Consider the following 17643-nt stretch of genomic DNA (forward strand, 5'->3'; position numbering starts at 1 on the left):
TTTAGAAGAGAGATGTTATTTCAGAGTGCTGGACGAGATTTTAATTAATGAATTAATATATTAAATATTTTAATAAATTTGCCCTGGTGATAAGAAACGAATGCTAACATATAGCTTTATATTTCTGTGTATTTCAAATGTTTTAAGTTTTATATAATTGATGGACAGCACCAGACGCCGACAATGTGCTTTATGTTTCAGATATAAAAGTGAAATTCAGTTAAATAATAGCAAAGTTAAATAAACTAAATTTATGTTTAGTCAAAGTTCTTTTCTCTTTTAATTTTCCATTTCAAAACTCCAGGATTTGAGTGAGAATAAGCATCTGTTGAAATTCTTAAACAGCAGAATGCCTGTCTGCTATATTAAGTTGGAGTGATTTAGTCTGTGTACTAAACATAAATATAAAACCTTATAATTGACAGAAATAAATATAACTAATAATATTTTTTAGTTACTGTGCAGATTTTTAAGTATATTTTATTTTTTATAGTTGATTGCTGAAGGCTGTGGGTGAGGTTTATTTTTATGTGGTAAAGAATGATTATATGGGATATTTTGGGTCGCAGGGTGATCAATCGCGCAAAGCTTTTTTTCCGCCGCCAAGATAGAAACACCCCAGAAATGTACCTGAACACACATCATTTCCAGACCACCACGTCCATCGGCGTTAATATATTGCAAAAGTCCAACGCTATTTTAAGGACGCGTGCGCAAGGTGTAAAAATAGTCTGTTTACTTGTGGCAACGCGCCACGCTACACGCCTTGCGCGGGGTGTACCTGCATGGTGACAGTGCAGTATTTGATACATTGTTACACCCAAATATTAATGTCTTATTACTTAAATACCTATTAAACAATAATAATATGTTTAAATGTTGTCTTCGTTTTGTTGTTACTAGTAAAGATTAATTAAAACCATGGTAGTGGTATGATTTTACCATCATCCAAACAGTAGAAAACAAACACTGATGTTAATCTCTAACCCTTACTTGGTATCCACACATCAAGGGCATTTTCACACCTGAAAATCCCGACTAGAGTTTGTATTTGTTACAATGTATTTACAGTATTTGTTCCGTTAGTTTCGGTTTCACACTGCAGGTTTGTGAGCAGACTTAAGAGCTTTACTACATCCTGTCATCATCAGCTAAGTGGGCAGAGTCTCTCTATACTTCAGACTAATTGGTTTGCAGAATGTTAGTTATGTTCTGTAGAGTTCTGCTTTGAGTTGCTTTGCTTTCAGGTGTTGTGCTGAATTCTAGCTCAGATATCTTTATTTATTAGTGTGATTGCAGTAATGCAATCACAGTATTGTTCTTCTTAAGTCTTATTCTTCTTCTTCTTCTTATTATTATTATTCCACCTGTTTTTTGTCCGGTTAACTAGTGCCGCAGTTTTCGAAATATCGACTTCGTTCAAAAGAGAAAACGTGCGTCCATATCGGGAATGGTGGGCTTGTATACAGCTTTCCGATCGGACTTACGTTTTTCGTAAAAACTTCGTAAGTACGCGTTTTTTTGCCCATTGAAAATGAATGGGCAGAACTTTGCACGCCCGTGGACGTCGCAATTTTTGAAATACGAAGATGAAACCAATTGAGGACCTGTAGAACTTATTGAGCTCTTTCCGAAAATATGCGTTACGAAAAGTTACGACGTACGGATTTCGTACGAATGTCGTACGAAGTGGCCCCATTGGAATGAATGGGGCCAATCGGAGGACGGCAGCTAGATCGAAGGACAGGTAGCTAGAACTCCAGTACTGTGAGTATATGGAGCAGCTATGGGATAAATCAGCGTTAGGTCAAAAGTTTGGACACCCCGGCCCCCCCCAGTACTGTGTGTAATGGAGCCATGGGTCAAAAGTTTGGACACCCCGGCCCCCCAGTACTGTGTGTAATGGAGCCACGGGTCAAAAGTTTGGACACCCCCGAACGGCCAGAGCAACCTAGCGTGCATAGCTGATTGATGTATTTGCACGTTGCGTAGCAACGTGCAAACACCATTTAATCTAATTTATGCATATAAATCACCTAGCAACCACCTAGCAACACCTTAGCAACCACCCCGGATACCATAGCAACACCTTAGCAACCGCCTAGCAACACCTTAGCAACCACCTAGCAACCACCTAGCAACACCTTAGCAACCACCCCGGATACCATAGCAACACCTTAGCAACCGCCTAGCAACACCTTAGCAACCACCTAGCAACCACCTAGCAACACCTTAGCAACCACCCCGGATACCATAGCAACACCTTAGCAACCGCCTAGCAACCACCTAGCAACACCTTAGCAACCACCCCGGATACCATAGCAACACCTTAGCAACCGCCTAGCAACACCTTAGCAACCACCTAGCAACACCTTAGCAACCACCCCGGATACCATAGCAACACCTTAGCAACCGCCTAGCAACACCCTAGCAACACCCTAGCAACCACCTAGCAACCACCTAGCAACACCTTAGCAACCACCCCGGATACCATAGCAACACCTTAGCAACCACCTAGCAACACCTTAGCAACCGCCTAGCAACACCCTAGCAACCACCTAGCAACCACCTAGCAACACCTTAGCAAACACCCCGGATACCATAGCAACACCTTAGCAACCGCCTAGCAACACCCTAGCAACCACCTAGCAACCACCTAGCAACACCTTAGCAACCATCCCGGATACCATAGCAACACCTTAGCAACCGCCTAGCAACACCCTAGCAACCACCTAGCAACCACCTAGCAACACCTTAGCAACCACCCCGGATACCATAGCAACACCTTAGCAACCGCCTGGCAACACCTTAGCAACCACCTAGCAACCACCTAGCAACACCTTAGCAACCACCCCGGATACCATAGCAACACCTTAGCAACCGCCTAGCAACACCTTAGCAACCGCATAGCAACCACTTAGCAACACCTTAGCAACCACCCCGGATACCATAGCAACACCTTAGCAACCGCCTAGCAACACCTTAGCAACCACCTAGCAACACCTTAGCAACCACCCCGGATACCATAGCAACACCTTAGCAACCACCTAGCAACACCCTAGCAACCACCTAGCAACACCTTAGCAACCACCCCGGATACCATAGCAACACCTTAGCAACCGCCTAGCAACACCTTAGCAACCACCTAGCAACACCTTAGCAACCACCCCGGATACCATAGCAACACCTTAGCAACCGCCTAGCAACACCTTAGCAACCACCTAGCAACCACCTAGCAACACCTTAGCAACCACCCCATATACCATAGCAACACCTTAGCAACCACCTAGCAACACCCTAGCAACCACCTAGCAACACCTTAGCAACCACCCCGGATACCATAGCAACACCTTAGCAACCGCCTAGCAACAACTTAGCAACCACCTAGCAACCACCTAGCAACACCTTAGCAACCAACCCAGATACCATAGCAACACCTTAGCAACCACCTAGCAACATCTTAGCAACCACCAAAGATACCATAGCAACACCTTAGCAACCGCCTAGCAACACCTTAGCAACCACCTAGCAACCACCTAGCAACACCTTAGCAACCACCCCGGATACCATAGCAACACCTTAGCAACCGCCTAGCAACACCTTAGCAACCACCTAGCAACCACCTAGCAACACCTTAGCAACCACCCCGGATACCATAGCAACACCTTAGCAACCGCCTAGCAACACCTTAGCAACCACGTAGCAACCACTTAGCAACACCTTAGCAACCAACCCGGATACCATAGCAACACCTTAGCAACCGCCTAGCAACACCCTAGCAACCACCTAGCAACACCTTAGCAACCACCCCGGATACCATAGCAACACCTTAGCAACCGCCTAGCAACACCCTAGCAACCACCTAGCAACACCTTAGCAACCACCCCGGATACCATAGCAACACCTTAGCAACCACCTAGCAACACCTTAGCAACCACCCCGGATACCATAGCAACACCTTAGCAACCGCCTAGCAACCATCTAGCAACACCTTAGCAACCACCCCGGATACCATTGCAACACCTTAGCAACCACCTAGCAACACCTTAGCAACCACTTAGCAACCACTTAGCAACACCTTAGCAACCACCCTGGATACGATAGCAACACCTTAGCAACCACTTAGCAACACCTTAGCAACACCATAGCAGATACCAGCCAGCTCTGCAATCACACTCGCAGTTTCTGTAGGAACTGCAATCTAGTTTGTTAATGTTTGTTTATAAATGTATGAATAAGGGTTACAGTAAGTACATTTTGTTACAGTAACTAAATTAATTCCCAGTCTAAGTGTTTTTTTTGTTCATACTGCTGCGTGACACGCTGCACACCAGGGGGAATCAGAAGTCACACAACTCCGGTTCTTTTTTTCTCCGATTTATTTAAGGACTGACTTTACTTCCTGTAATTGGTCAGAAAATCTGAACCATCTAGGAAAGTGTTTACACACTGCAGACGAACTGGACCACGCTTCAGTAGTTCCAGACAGAGTACACCTCTTTAAATCTGACCAAACTCTGGTCCCGGATTAACGCACAGGCTATCCTAAGCTGCAGCCTTGGAGCCCATGCAATGATTGGCCACGCTCTGCCACGCCTCGCCTAGCTTTGCGCTTTAGTCAGAGATCTTATTAATGATGCAAATGAGGAGTTTGTGTGAGTGTGCTCTTGGCTGCTCGCGCTATCTATCACGTGTCCGGTTAACAATAATGCTAATCCAGCAAGCAACCTATGAATACACACACAAACACATAGACAATGGCACATTTCTAGGTTGTTGAAGGTTGAATCATCCAAACCACCCAAGGATATGCCTAAAACAAATCCTTTTATTTTAGGATTAATCACAAAATATTGTTGTGATTAATACAATTATGAACAAATATTTCAAGTGATCGATGCCATTAATATAAATAGCATTTTTGTGTGAGTGTATAGAAGTGTTCGGGCTGGGGGGCCCCTTTCAAAGTGTAGCCTAGGGGCCCCGATCACCTTAATCCACCACTTGCTACTTCGGTTCAGACCCGAACTAAGAAGTCTGAAAGTCCAGACTAAATAAAGCAGGTGTGAAAGCACCATGAGGCATTAAAGCCATAAAGAGAACTCACTTGCTGCGATCGTTCATGTACTGGATGGTCCCTGGTGGGAGCGTGTGCAGGTCCAGAGTGTTATTAACAGCGATGGTGATGCGACACGGCAGTCCCGCTCCTTTACGGATCACGTCGTCAACATCAGCCTCAAAGGGAAGATGACCACCTTCATGCTGCGTCACCTTTTCTCCATTCACCCACTGTCAATCCAAAACATCAGGAGAGAAAAACAAGACTGTTATGAAAAACAGATCTGACTCAGATCACATGACTTTTATGATACAAGGTCAGATGATTCAACTATAAATCTGATTATAAACCAGATAAAAAAAAACTTTTCATAGCTTTATGGACTTGACAGAAAACCTGTAGACTCATTAAAAACCATTGCAATAACCGTTTTGTTCTCTAGAATTTTAAGTTCCTTAATGGTGGTTTCAACTTTTCAACATGATAATGCCACTGCTATATCATGTAATATTCACCTAACACTGTATACAGCTGCAGATCATAGAGTTTGCTAAAAAAAATACGTAATTGTGTAAATATTGTTCAAAAATTTTAAAACATACAACTTACTCCTCCCATTCATACAGTCCTTGTAAGAACAGCCTGGTTTGAATTTACTATTTCTCTGATGTCACAAGAACCAAATAATTTACATATATCCACATATTCAGTTAAACTCTGGCCATTAATACTGCACTTATATTCAAGAGTCTTTTAACTTTAACTTTGAATGATTCATATTACAGTTATGCATAGGGAACTAGCAGAGGGACCTGGCACATGTATCTTAGTACTGAGATTTGCTTGTTTTTAAAGGAAAAAGTACAATAATCATGTATTAATATTGGTATAAGTTACTTTTATCTGTCCTCAAACTTTGTATCAGTGCATCTGTACTTACAACTACTGAATAATAGTGAGCGCTTTCGACTCTGAGCACAATCCTCGTGCCCTTGTCCTGAAGCCAGCGATTGGGGACCCACACTTCCTTCTCGTACCACACCCAGCCAACATAGTCCCTCAGCTCAGCATCCTGAGTGATGTCATTAAAGCTGGAGGGAACTGCCATGTCAATCACAGGGCCTGTCTGGAGGTTAAAGCATACACACACACAGTGTAACGACAGCAACGGGCACACACACACACAGCAGATTACAAAACACATTACCACATTTTAACACTTTGTTGCGACACATTTCACACTGCACTCAGAGGTGAAAGATGCATTCTTTAGCCCTAAGTCCCTTTCTTGTCTGCCTTAGCAAAAAGAGCCTTTAAATGTACATTATTTGAAAAATAAGAGACCACTTTAAAATTATTTGGTTTTTTTATTTTACCAAATTGAAGATGAAGATGGATGATCACAAGCCATCAAACCAAGCTGAACTGCTTGAATTTTTGCACCAGGAGTGGCATAAAGTTATCCAAAAGCAGTGTGTAAGACTGGTGGAGGAGAGCATGCCAAGATGCATGAAAACTGTGATTAAAACCAGGGTTATTCCACCAAATATTGATTTCTGAACTCATAAAACTTTATGAATATGAACTTGTTTTCTCTGCATTATTTGAGGTCTGAAAGCTCTGCATCTTTGCTCTCCTAGTATTATAAAACAGTTCCTAAAATGGAAAACGGTACATACATATTTATTTATTTATTTATCAGTAAATGTGTCAGAATCATCAGTTTAAAAGGTTCTTTAGTCATCGATTAAAATAACAAGTCAGTCTAAATGATTAGTCATGTGATCTTTCAGTTTACTCTATAAGGACTTTCTCAGTGCTAATGTTTTGGTGCACTGAGAATTATTTAAAATATTTTGCACTTTTTTTCCTGTGAATCAAAATAAGTTTAATAAGTACAAAATTACACAGAGTGGTCCAGCAGACTAAGCACTGCCACCATGATCAGAAGAACACGGGTTCGAATCCTGGTCATGCAGCTTGCCATCAGCTGCCGGAGCTCTGAGAGAGCACAATTGGCCTTGCTTTCTCTGAGTGGGTGGATGGTGCTCTTTCCCCACATCACTCCAAAGGGTGATGTCACTCAGCACAAGGTGTCTGTGAGCTGATGTATCGGAACCAAATCACTGCGCTTTCCTCCGAGCGTGCTGCAATGCTATTCAGCAATGCTGCATCAGCAGTAGTTAGAAAAGAGGCGGTGGCTGACTTCACATGTATGGGAGGAGGCATGTGCTAATCTTCATCCTCCTGGTATTGGGGCATCCCTAGTGATAGTGGGAGTCCTAATTATGGGGTTGGGTAATTGGCTGTGTAAATTGGGAAGAAAAAAAACGCAGAAAAAAATAAACATGTAAAATCTGCTTTACATGCTCTGACAATTAGTTAAACTAATTTAAATGTAAGGGCAATATGCAGTGAACTAAAGGCTACTAGTTGGTCTGATAGGTAGGACAATTCAGCAGAGTAAGAGTATAATATATTGTGTTCTGCATTACTACAGCAATTGATAATTTGGGAAACAGCAGACAGTTGTATAAAATAATTTGCTGTTTGAATAAAATAAATGAGAAAGGGCTTCTATGTTGTGCACAAGGGACTAGATGGTTTGCAGACTGAACAACTGTGTTTTTTTTTTTTAGAAATCCAACAAAGTGACCGAAAGAAACTGTATTGCTCAGAGAAATGGTTTTAAATCATATCTTTATGTGTCTAAAACCTGTAAAACTTCTGCACAGTGCTGTAAGTGTATCTAAGGTCTTCTAAAGTTATTGGGGCTGTAATACTGTATGTAGGTAATAGGTGTCTGTTTACAGTCAGAGTAAAGGTCAGTATAGAGCTGTAAACGGGAGTAAATAGGAGTACCGGGGTTCTGTACCTCTGCTAAAGGCTGGCTGAACCAGGCCTGGCTGAACCCCGCGCTCCGGTCCGGGGAGTAGTCCGCCCTGAAGCTCCACAGCCCGTCCAGCTGCTTCCTCTCCCGGCTCGGGGACTCCCGCGGGTACAGCATCCCGCCGCTCACGCTCACGCAGCGGCCGCACAGCGCCGCCAGACACGCCGCCTTCAGCAGCCACATCTCCGGCAGACCCATCTCCAGCAGACCCGCTCCTGAGCGCTGCAGGTACCGCTGACACAGCCCCGACTCCGACTCCCACTGACACAGACCCAACTCACCAGCTCCGCTTCCGCAGGTTACTCACGTGAGCCGCGCGAGGCTTTTCAAACCATCCACAAACCAATCCACTCCAACTCCACCAATTTACTGCAGAGAGACTCCACTACAGAGTCCTTTCCGGGTTTATCACACCACCACCACCAGGGGGCGCTCTCTACAGACATAGATAGATAGATAGATAGATAGATAGATAGATAGATAGATAGATAGATAGATAGATAGATAGATAGATAGATAGATAGATAGATAGATAGATGAAAGGTGGGTCAACACTCACCTCTTGTCCGTGGTACAACTCCCCTGCGTGTTCGTTTGATAGAGAGAGTCAGACAGGTGGAGTGAAGTTGAAAGCAAACCAAGTATTTATTACAAAGTACTGGATCCAGGAGAACATACAAAACCAATTATTAGCTGTCCCAGTATAAGTTCTGACCCCCCTCTGATCTGACTCCATGTTTATACCCCAAATGACGTGAAGCCTGCTGATGAGGCGTTGCTAAAATCATCTCATGTTAGTATGCATAATTTCACGTGTTAGTACTCAAGTTTCACAGGTCTGACCGGACCACTAGTGTTTGGCCTTGATTGTGTCCAGCCGTACAGTGTGGTATTGTTTTAAGAATTGACTGGGTCCAGTCAGACAGTGTGATATTGTTTCAGTCATTAGACAGTGCCGCCCCCCCTATGTGCGAGCGTCCTCCCGCTTTGGTAGGTGAAGGACTTTGCACGCACAGAGAGAAAGGCCGCACTGTTCGTCCCGAAGCCTCCTTTGTATCAATTTAGTTCATCCAGAGTGCACTAGCTGATGATTGATGGTCGTTAGTCAGAGACATGCAGTAAACGAAATGCTTCAAGCATGAGCTACACAAGTCTCACAATAGATCTCATATGTTATATGTTAATGTGTTAGTGGCGCGTGGTTAGACCGCCATACAATAGACCCTATGTGTTAGTAAACGCCTTATGTATCGTGTGGGTTAATTTGTCATAATAAAATCTGTGTTAGTCACATGCCTGATCAAACAATGTTTTACTATATATGTAAAGAATATATTGTGATTATTGGTTAATCTTCTATATAAATGCGTGTAAAATACACTGTGAGTGAAAATGATCAAATGTAAGGTGAGTATTGGTTAATGCATATAAAATACAAGGTTTCACACAATGATTATGTAATTATAGATACTAAGATAAGTAATCATAACTGAAAGATATTTGTCAATACACTCAAGGTAAAATAAACAGTAACTCTTCAATAGATAGATAGATAGATAGATAGATAGATAGATAGATAGATAGATAGATAGATAGATAGATAGATAGATAGATAGATAGATAGAGAAAGAAAAAGAAAAAAACAGACAAAGAGGATAGATAGATAGATAGATAGATAGATAGATAGATAGATAGATAGATAGATAGATAGATAGATAGATAGTGTGAAAAAGGGTACTGGTGCTTATGCTAACAATGGCTAAATTATTACTATATCAATGACAATTTCTAATATTTCAATAGCAATTTGCTAAATAATGACTTAATCAATATTCAGTTAACTCTTAATTGCTAAATAACGTTGAATTGCTATAATAAAATGTGTGCTCAATGTTTTCTAATAACTGTCAGAGATATGCTGTGACTTAAAGGAGCAGTACAAGAAGTTGTATAACTTTCCAGTAAAACGGCTCATTGTGTTTGTGTAAGGGGTACTGAGTGTTCTACAAATGTAACAGGTAAGAAGGCAGCTATCCGGAGACACCAAGCTGATAACTCAATTTCAATTGTCAAAGTAACTTTTAGGTCGCAACTGGGTGAGTAGATAACCATGTTGTCATATGGCAACGACACAAATTTGGGTTAAGCAATGCTAGCAAAAGAACATATACTTGATACATTATTACATAAAAAGTATTGGTAACGAATCAGTTAAAACCAGTTCTTGGGGCCTCAGGCTGGGTGTCTTCGCACTTGTGAGGGAGGGATTTCTTGTCTTTAAATGCTTGTGTCTGTGAAATATACTTTGAACTCTTTTCTTGATTTTGGAAGATGTTTCCAGGGTTCCCTGTTTTAATAAATTTTGCTGATGATCAAGTATCCTGTCTCTCTATACTTTATCTCTACTTCGGGCTTCCATCAAAATAATCCAGGGGGAACGCACTGAAAACGGCTTATTAAGGGGTAGTGCGATTTTCCCAACGACAGAGAGACAGACAGACAGACCGATAGATAGATAGATAGATAGATAGAAAAAGAAAGATCTATCCGAGTTTTACTGTCTTATGCAATGAGTCTAATTAAACATGTAAAAAGAAATCTGTTCCAAAATCGTGTCTTATGTCAGATAATGTCTGAGTCTGTATCCTGATGTATTCCATTTATACAGACCCTAAACCTTGTGGTATATATAATATAGCCTACAGTGTATGTTCTGAACCGGGGCAAACGCGCACATTTTGATTGACACGGCGACTGACCAATCCGCGTGTCCCGCTGTGTTCTATAATACCGCCCCGTTTCCTGCGTCTCTCTCTTTTCTTTCACGCGGCCCTACCGTGAGGTAAGCTCTGCCTATTCAGCGCTATATTTCAGTTATTTTCTCTGGATTTAGCTCGAATTCTTCACACATTTCTGCTGAATATGAATTGTAAGAGTCTTATACAGTGTTTGGGATCACGTGTATTAGTGTAAGGCCGGTTTTAGGCTGGTATTATTAGTAAGAACCGCTCCGGTAGCTCCTGTAGCTAACAGTGAGCTGAAGGCCTGGCGGCGCCATGTTTCTTCACACACGCGGTTTAAGCCATGTGGACTAAAGCGGCCTCTGTAATACTGATATATAATCTACTTCTGTCTGTAAAGCACAAAAAAGGCTAATGTTCTACTCAAAAATCTAACTTACAGAGCAAATTAAATTCATTAAAATTATTTTTTTTGCATTGCCTTGGAAGCTTGTGTGTGATATTTCATACTGACCTTTTTATTTTGTAAAACATCCATAAACAGTAAAAATAATGGCACTAGTACTATTTTACAATAGTAAAGCTACTATACAAATTACTGTTTAATTGGTTTATGAACTTGTACATTGGCTGCTTCCTGATCTATTCTGATGAACTACAGCTTTCAAGTAGTGTTGTATACAACACACAATTTATATTTAGTAATTTTATGCAAAATGAGACTGTTTAGATTCCATAACAGTCATAGCAATCAATCATCTGGGCTTCACACTAATATGCTTGTAGCTCCTTTTGCTGTGGTAGTACTGGTACTTGGGACATTAGAATAAGATCTTGGGTAGATTATTTTCTACAGAAAGGTATCTGTGCAGGATAAGTTACGGATCAGCTGATTCAGTGCTGGTTTGTCGTTCCCCCTGCAGAAATTAAAATGTTTCTTTACTATCCCTGACTGTCCACATCCCAGAACTTTCAGGGACGCTTGGATTCAAACATTAAAATTCACACAGCTTTTGGGCTTGGTAGTAATTGAAAGTGTTTAAAAACAGTGTGTTCTTGGTGAAAACTGTTGCAATAATATAGCTATTTTATTCTACACAGTTTTTCTAATACAATGAAACATTTAAAAATAAAGAAAATGCATGATGTCCATTGTAAAGCGTGTAACAGGCTGAATGATCTATTGAATTGCCATATAACCAAATAATTAAGCACTGCTTAGTATTAGTATTTATTTTATTGTTAAACTATTAACTTAAAGTATTGTACTGTTTACAGTTTCAATGTAGTTTCTTATGCATCTCTTGTTTGTTTCTCCAGATAATCACCTTGTCTTTAAACCGGCTGTTACCCGATCCTTGGTAGCACTGCAAAGATGCCCAGGGAAGACAGGTCCACGTGGAAGTCCAACTACTTCTTAAAAATCATTGTAAGCATTATAAGTATGGTTTTGCAATATGCACTATAGTATAACTACAGTTCTCAAGCTTTCAACCTGGCTTTTTCAGAGCTGTGATGACCTGCTAAAAGTGTGTGCAATATGAGTAAATAAATACTGAATAGTAAAGTTAAGAGTTAAATTTTCCTACATAGGTGTGCTTTTTAAGATTAAATCTCTGCATATAACTTATTAATACTTTTTAAGTAACAAGTTAATGCACAGTCAACAATATATTTTGACCTGAATACTTGTAAAGCTGTTAAACTGAACTGCTTTCTAACAAGGTGTGTAGATGTGCTTGTCCTCCTCCTATGTACGCACATTACATTATGCAAATCATCACAATTAAAATTGTGAAGGTGAGATGTGAAATTGGAATTCAAGGTTTTTGCCTGATGTTAGTAGTTTTTCTTGGTGACTGTAGTTTGACGCGAAATGGCACAGTTTAAACCCATTGTTTTTGAAGTAAGTACAGTCAATTGTGGTTGTGCTTAAACTTCCTCTGCTATTACTGTACTGGATAGAAAAAGAAAAAGATCTTGGTTAGGTCAATGTCTACAAAAACGCAAGGTAGCTGTGCAGGATAAGTTACGGATCAGCTGATTCAGTGCTGGTTTGTCGTTCCCCCTGCAGAAATTAAATTGTTTCTTTACTATCCCTGACTGTCCACATCCCAGAACTTTCAGGGACGCTTGGATTCAAACATTATAATGAATAATAGTTTGATGTGAATGTTTCAGAGCAATTTTCATCTGTACTCAGTTTTCTTAATGCTTTTTGCTGTTTTCTTTATCTGCAGCAACTGCTGAATGACTACCCTAAGTGCTTCATTGTGGGCGCAGACAATGTCGGCTCCAAGCAGATGCAGACCATCCGTCTGTCCCTGCGGGGCAAGGCTGTCGTGCTTATGGGCAAGAACACAATGATGCGCAAGGCTATCCGTGGCCACCTGGAGAACAACCCATCTCTGGAGAAGTAAGTAAGGGATTTAAACACATTTTATAGACGTAACTGTTCAATTTGCCAGAAGTAGACCTTGCCTGTGCAGGATAGTTACGGATCAGCTGATGTGGTGCTGGTTTGTCGTTCCCCCTGCAAAAATTAAAATGTTTCTTTACTATCCCTGGCTGTCTACATCCCACGACTTTCAGGGACGCTTGGATTCAAACATTAAATTGCAGCAAAGTATTCTTGCCACAAGTTTCTATGCTTTTATGCTCGAAAATTAACATTAAATGGTTATTTTTTACAGGCTGCTCCCCCACATCCGTGGAAATGTCGGCTTTGTCTTCACCAAGGAGGACCTGACTGAGGTTCGGGACCTGCTGCTGGCCAACAAAGTAAGTCTGATCGGTGCTGCTGCCCTATCGAACAGGAATTTGAGTTGGTATTTATATTTTAACACAAGTCTTGGGTCCTTTAGGTGCCTGCAGCTGCCCGTGCTGGTGCCATCGCCCCCTGTGAGGTGACTGTGCCAGCTCAAAATACTGGTCTGGGTCCTGAGAAGACTTCCTTCTTCCAGGCTTTGGGTATCACCACCAAGATCTCCAGAGGAACCATTGAAATCTTGGTAAGGTGAAGGTAATTTTTTTTCCTTTAATATTGACATTCTGTTGGACTTGTCCTGCCTTGCAGTTTGATCACCAGAGCAATTCATTTTAAATACGTTTCTTAAAGCATTTTGGATGTTTAGTAGTTTGATTCAAAGTGGCACTCTCTAGATTCCTCCTCTGCAATTACTGTACTGGATTTGGTTAATGAGAGTAAGATCTTGGGTAGATTATTTTCTTCAGAAAGGTATCTGTGCAGGATAAGTTACGGATCAGCTGATTCAGTGCTGGTTTGTCGTTCCCCCTGCAGAAATTAAAATGTTTCTTTACTATCCCTGACTGTCCACATCCCAGAACTTTCAGGGACGCTTGGATTCAAACATTAAAATTCACACAGCTTTTGCGCTTCTGTGTTAGTACCGTATTTTTCGGGCTATAAGGCGCACTTAAAATACTTATTTTTTCCCAAAAATCGTCATTGCGCCTTATAATGCAGTGCGCCTTGTGTATGGATTTTGCTTGTGTTTACTGACCTCGATTTTATGTGGTACACGGCGCTCTGTTGTGCAGAATTCCTCACCCACGCCAGAAAAAGATCCCCCTCTTGGGCTAGCGCGCGGTTACCTTTGACTGCCGTACTGCCTCTCGGCTGTGGTTCAGGGTAGCTAGTTTCCACTGTAGCTCCGTGGCCAGAACAAGGTGCCGGTAAACTTTCCTTTCCACCCGTTCTGGGGTAATAGCACAAACTGTTTCTTTTTAGCGCCCACTTCTAAGTAAAGTTAACCTCTTAACACGCGCTGGCCCACCGGCGGGCCAGAAATATTTAATATTTCATAACTGGCTGTGTTTCTGAATAGTTATGAACAGTTACAGGTTCAATATAGACATCCAATATACCATTTTAAAGCTTAGAATCTCTGCTTTTGAGCTATTTAGCCTATTTAGCGGAATATCCTTTCAGAAAATAAACATTTAGGGCGAAATATGCCTTGGTTATGATTTTAATAATTCATAACTCTCATATTTGCGTTTATCGTTCGTCCATATTTCATCGAATGCGGTCATGTCCTACACCATTCGAACAGTCTGGCTCTCCGGATTCCAGAACTGTGCTTTTACTGTAGGATGTATGTTTCATGAATTAGAGCTGCGTCAGAGCGCATGTTTCCAGTAATAAAAGGCTCTCCTTTTGTCCTGGGGTAACCTCCGGTCACTGCCGCCACCCCCCGAACACACACCCGCGCTCAGCCACAGGTCCTACCTTCAAAACGCGTCCAGACTAAAGAGAATCCATCAATCCAGTCTCCTGTAATCCACAGTTATATCCAAACAGCGCTGGAAATCACTTCATCCAGAAATGAAACTTATCCAATCTTTATCTCTGTTTTAAAACCGTTTTATTCACCGAATTCGGCACAACACGCTATTATAGTCAGAAGCCTCGCGGAGTAATGCGGTACTTGCTGTGCTTCAACATAATATTATGGTCTGTCGGAGCGTTGCGGCTACCGTTGTCAGGAGCGTCGCGGAGTAATACGTACTTGCTGTGCTTGTTGATTTATTGCTCAGAGATGTTATTTTTCACAGATATTGTGAAGGATTTATTGCTCAGAGTTATTGTTACTGATATAAATAAAGTTTCATTTAGTGCGCCTTATAATCCAGTGCGCCTTGTGTATGGACTAACACTAAAAATAGACCGTTCACTCATCGTGCGCCTTATAATACGGTGCGCCTTATAGTCCGAAAAATACGGTAATTAGAAGTGTTTTTAAAAACGCATTTAAATGAGTTCTTGGCAAAAGCCGTGTTGCAATAATATAGCTTAATTTTATTCTACTTAGTTTCCTTAATGTACATTGCTGTTTTGTTTAACTGCAGCTACTGTATGACTGCCCAAAGTGCTTCATTGTAGTTGCAGACAATGTCTGCTCCAAGGTGTCCTCTTATATGGTATGTCTTTTGCATCTCAATTTGATAAAATTACAATGCGTTTATCGTCTTCATGTTTTTTCCTTTCAGAGCAATGTGCAGCTCATTAAACCTGGAGACAAGGTGGGCGCCAGCGAGGCCACGCTGCTCAACATGCTGAACATCTCGCCCTTCTCTTATGGGTTGATCATCCAGCAGGTCTATGACAACGGCAGCGTGTACAGCCCTGAAGTGCTGGACATCACTGAGGATGCCCTGCACAAGAGGTTCTTGGAGGTGTGTAGTAGTGTTGGATAAAACGTCTTGCCAGTTGCATTAGAACTTTATGGACCAGAGTACGTCTCTCAACCTTGTAGTAATGATGCAGGAATAGTTCCAGATCAGCTGATGCAGTGCTGGTTTGTCGGTCCCCTGCATAAATTAACTTGGGTTTTTCCTAACAACCCTGTCTGTTTGGACTCAAACAACTTACGGGGGTGTTGGGGTCTCACACATTCATACATTGTCTGTTAATACTACACTTAATGGAGTACTACTCATGGTTATATCTTGACTGCAATTTAAGTCATCAGTGGTCTACTGTCACAATACTGTAAAGGATCCCAAAACTTAGACATTGAATGTAGAGTAAATAAGAACAGTGCTTTTTCAATCTGTAGCAGATTTGTCTTTAGCACAGATTTCCAAAACGAGTGATCTCATCTCATGCGTATTTGTCACCAGTAACAATCAAACTAATGTCAAATCTCTGCTTTTCATATTTCAGGGTGTGAGGAACATTGCCAGTGTGTGTCTGCAGATCGGCTACCCCACTCTTGCCTCAATCCCCCATTCAGTCATCAACGGGTACAAGAGGGTGCTGGCTGTCGCTGTGGAGACAGACATCTCCTTCCCCTTGGCTGATAAGGTAAAATGCATGTTCACATCAGTTGAGATGTTTTATCCTCTGCAGGATGGGTTACACAACAGCTTCTGCAGTGCTGTTTTTTCTTTCCTCCTGCAAATAGAAATCTGTTCCTTGCTTTTCCTGTCTGCACGCCTTCTCAAGTGTTCAGACACTAAATCTAATGTGTTTGCCAGTAATGACTGGACTTCTGAATACATTAAATCTCAGACCTCTACTGCAGTTGCGTTATGTTCAAAGTATACACAAATATTAAAGAACTGTTTAGTGTTTTGGCCATGTATGTAATTAAGAGGATTCAGATTGGTTAGGTTTGCTGTACTGCAAACACCCACTATATTTATCTGGAAAGAACTGAATCTGTAATAGGTAAAACTGAAATGTTTGTAGAAAGGGTTTCACTGGAGTTAACTTTTGGTTGAAACCAAACAAGCAGTTTACTTTAATATTGAACATTTTCAATTTGCAGCTTTCCTTATGTTAGTGTTCTGTAAATAATTTGGCAGAACAAAGTGCTGACTTAATTATTTTGTTTGCCAAATTCTGTGTTCCCATCCCTGATCTTCAGAGACATCTAATTAGTGTTTGGGTAAAGTTCATTGTCCTCTTGATCAATATGGTGCAGAAAGACTATATATTGCTGAAATTTAACCCCTATATCCTTGCTCTCCTCCAGGTGAAGGCCTTCCTGGCTGACCCCTCTGCTTTTGCTGCAGTGGCAGCTCCAGCTGCTGCAGCTGAAGTGTCTGCTGCGGCCCCTGCTGCCGCCGCAGAGCCAGCCAAGGAGGAGTCTGAAGAGTCTGATGAGGACATGGGCTTCGGCCTGTTTGACTAAACGGCAGTGTGAACATGAGGCTATCCTGCTGATTTAACACAATAAAAACATCTGGAAACCAGTCATGCATTGAGTGTGTGTTATTGTAATGAGTATGTTTAGCTTTAATTAAAGTGTCAGTTTTGACCAGTTCTATTGACTCCTACATTTTCATATAATTCTAAAACTGTCATGAAATTGAGGAAGCTCATATGCAATTTCTTTTTAGGGTAAGGGTTTTAACTGTATGGTTAAATATTAGTTTGTATTCATTTAAAGTAACATAGAGCAACTTCATTACACTAGCACGGT

General features: G+C 41.4%; 2 protein-coding genes and 4 non-coding genes across 6 annotated transcripts in view; 5 read left to right on the top strand and 1 right to left on the bottom strand.

Annotated features, from left to right (window-relative positions):
* The window catches only part of gusb (glucuronidase, beta), a 30922-nt gene extending 22559 nt beyond the window's left edge, over positions 1 to 8363 (bottom strand). Inside the window, exons 1-3 of the mRNA XM_007255810.4 lie at positions 7935 to 8363; positions 6000 to 6185; positions 5108 to 5289 (exon numbers count right to left, since the gene is read on the bottom strand). Coding sequence (XP_007255872.2) covers positions 5108 to 5289; positions 6000 to 6185; positions 7935 to 8147 — 581 coding nt within the window. The 5' untranslated portion in view covers positions 8148 to 8363. The remainder of the gene's footprint in view (positions 1 to 5107; positions 5290 to 5999; positions 6186 to 7934) is intronic.
* A 2307-nt stretch (positions 8364 to 10670) lies between these two features.
* rplp0 (ribosomal protein, large, P0) lies at positions 10671 to 17413 on the top strand. The gene is made up of 8 exons (XM_022665830.2): positions 10671 to 10791; positions 12011 to 12119; positions 12931 to 13106; positions 13384 to 13471; positions 13555 to 13701; positions 15704 to 15889; positions 16380 to 16520; positions 17194 to 17413. The coding sequence occupies exons 2-8, from the start codon at positions 12066 to 12068 to the stop codon at positions 17350 to 17352; spliced, it is 951 nt and encodes a 316-aa protein (XP_022521551.2). The 5' UTR covers positions 10671 to 10791; positions 12011 to 12065; the 3' UTR covers positions 17353 to 17413.
* LOC125785810 (small nucleolar RNA SNORA63) lies at positions 11557 to 11686 on the top strand. The gene has a single exon (XR_007428156.1). It is a non-coding gene; the product is annotated as a small nucleolar RNA SNORA63 (small nucleolar RNA).
* Positions 12708 to 12837, top strand: LOC125785809 (small nucleolar RNA SNORA63). Its single transcript, XR_007428155.1, has one exon. It is a non-coding gene; the product is annotated as a small nucleolar RNA SNORA63 (small nucleolar RNA).
* Positions 13174 to 13302, top strand: LOC125785814 (small nucleolar RNA SNORA63). Its single transcript, XR_007428158.1, has one exon. It is a non-coding gene; the product is annotated as a small nucleolar RNA SNORA63 (small nucleolar RNA).
* Positions 13935 to 14064, top strand: LOC125785811 (small nucleolar RNA SNORA63). The gene has a single exon (XR_007428157.1). It is a non-coding gene; the product is annotated as a small nucleolar RNA SNORA63 (small nucleolar RNA).
* Positions 17414 to 17643: the final 230 nt, after the last annotated feature.

Source organism: Astyanax mexicanus, chromosome 1, assembly GCF_023375975.1.
Source record: "Astyanax mexicanus isolate ESR-SI-001 chromosome 1, AstMex3_surface, whole genome shotgun sequence".
NCBI classification, from domain to species: domain Eukaryota; kingdom Metazoa; phylum Chordata; class Actinopteri; order Characiformes; family Acestrorhamphidae; genus Astyanax; species Astyanax mexicanus.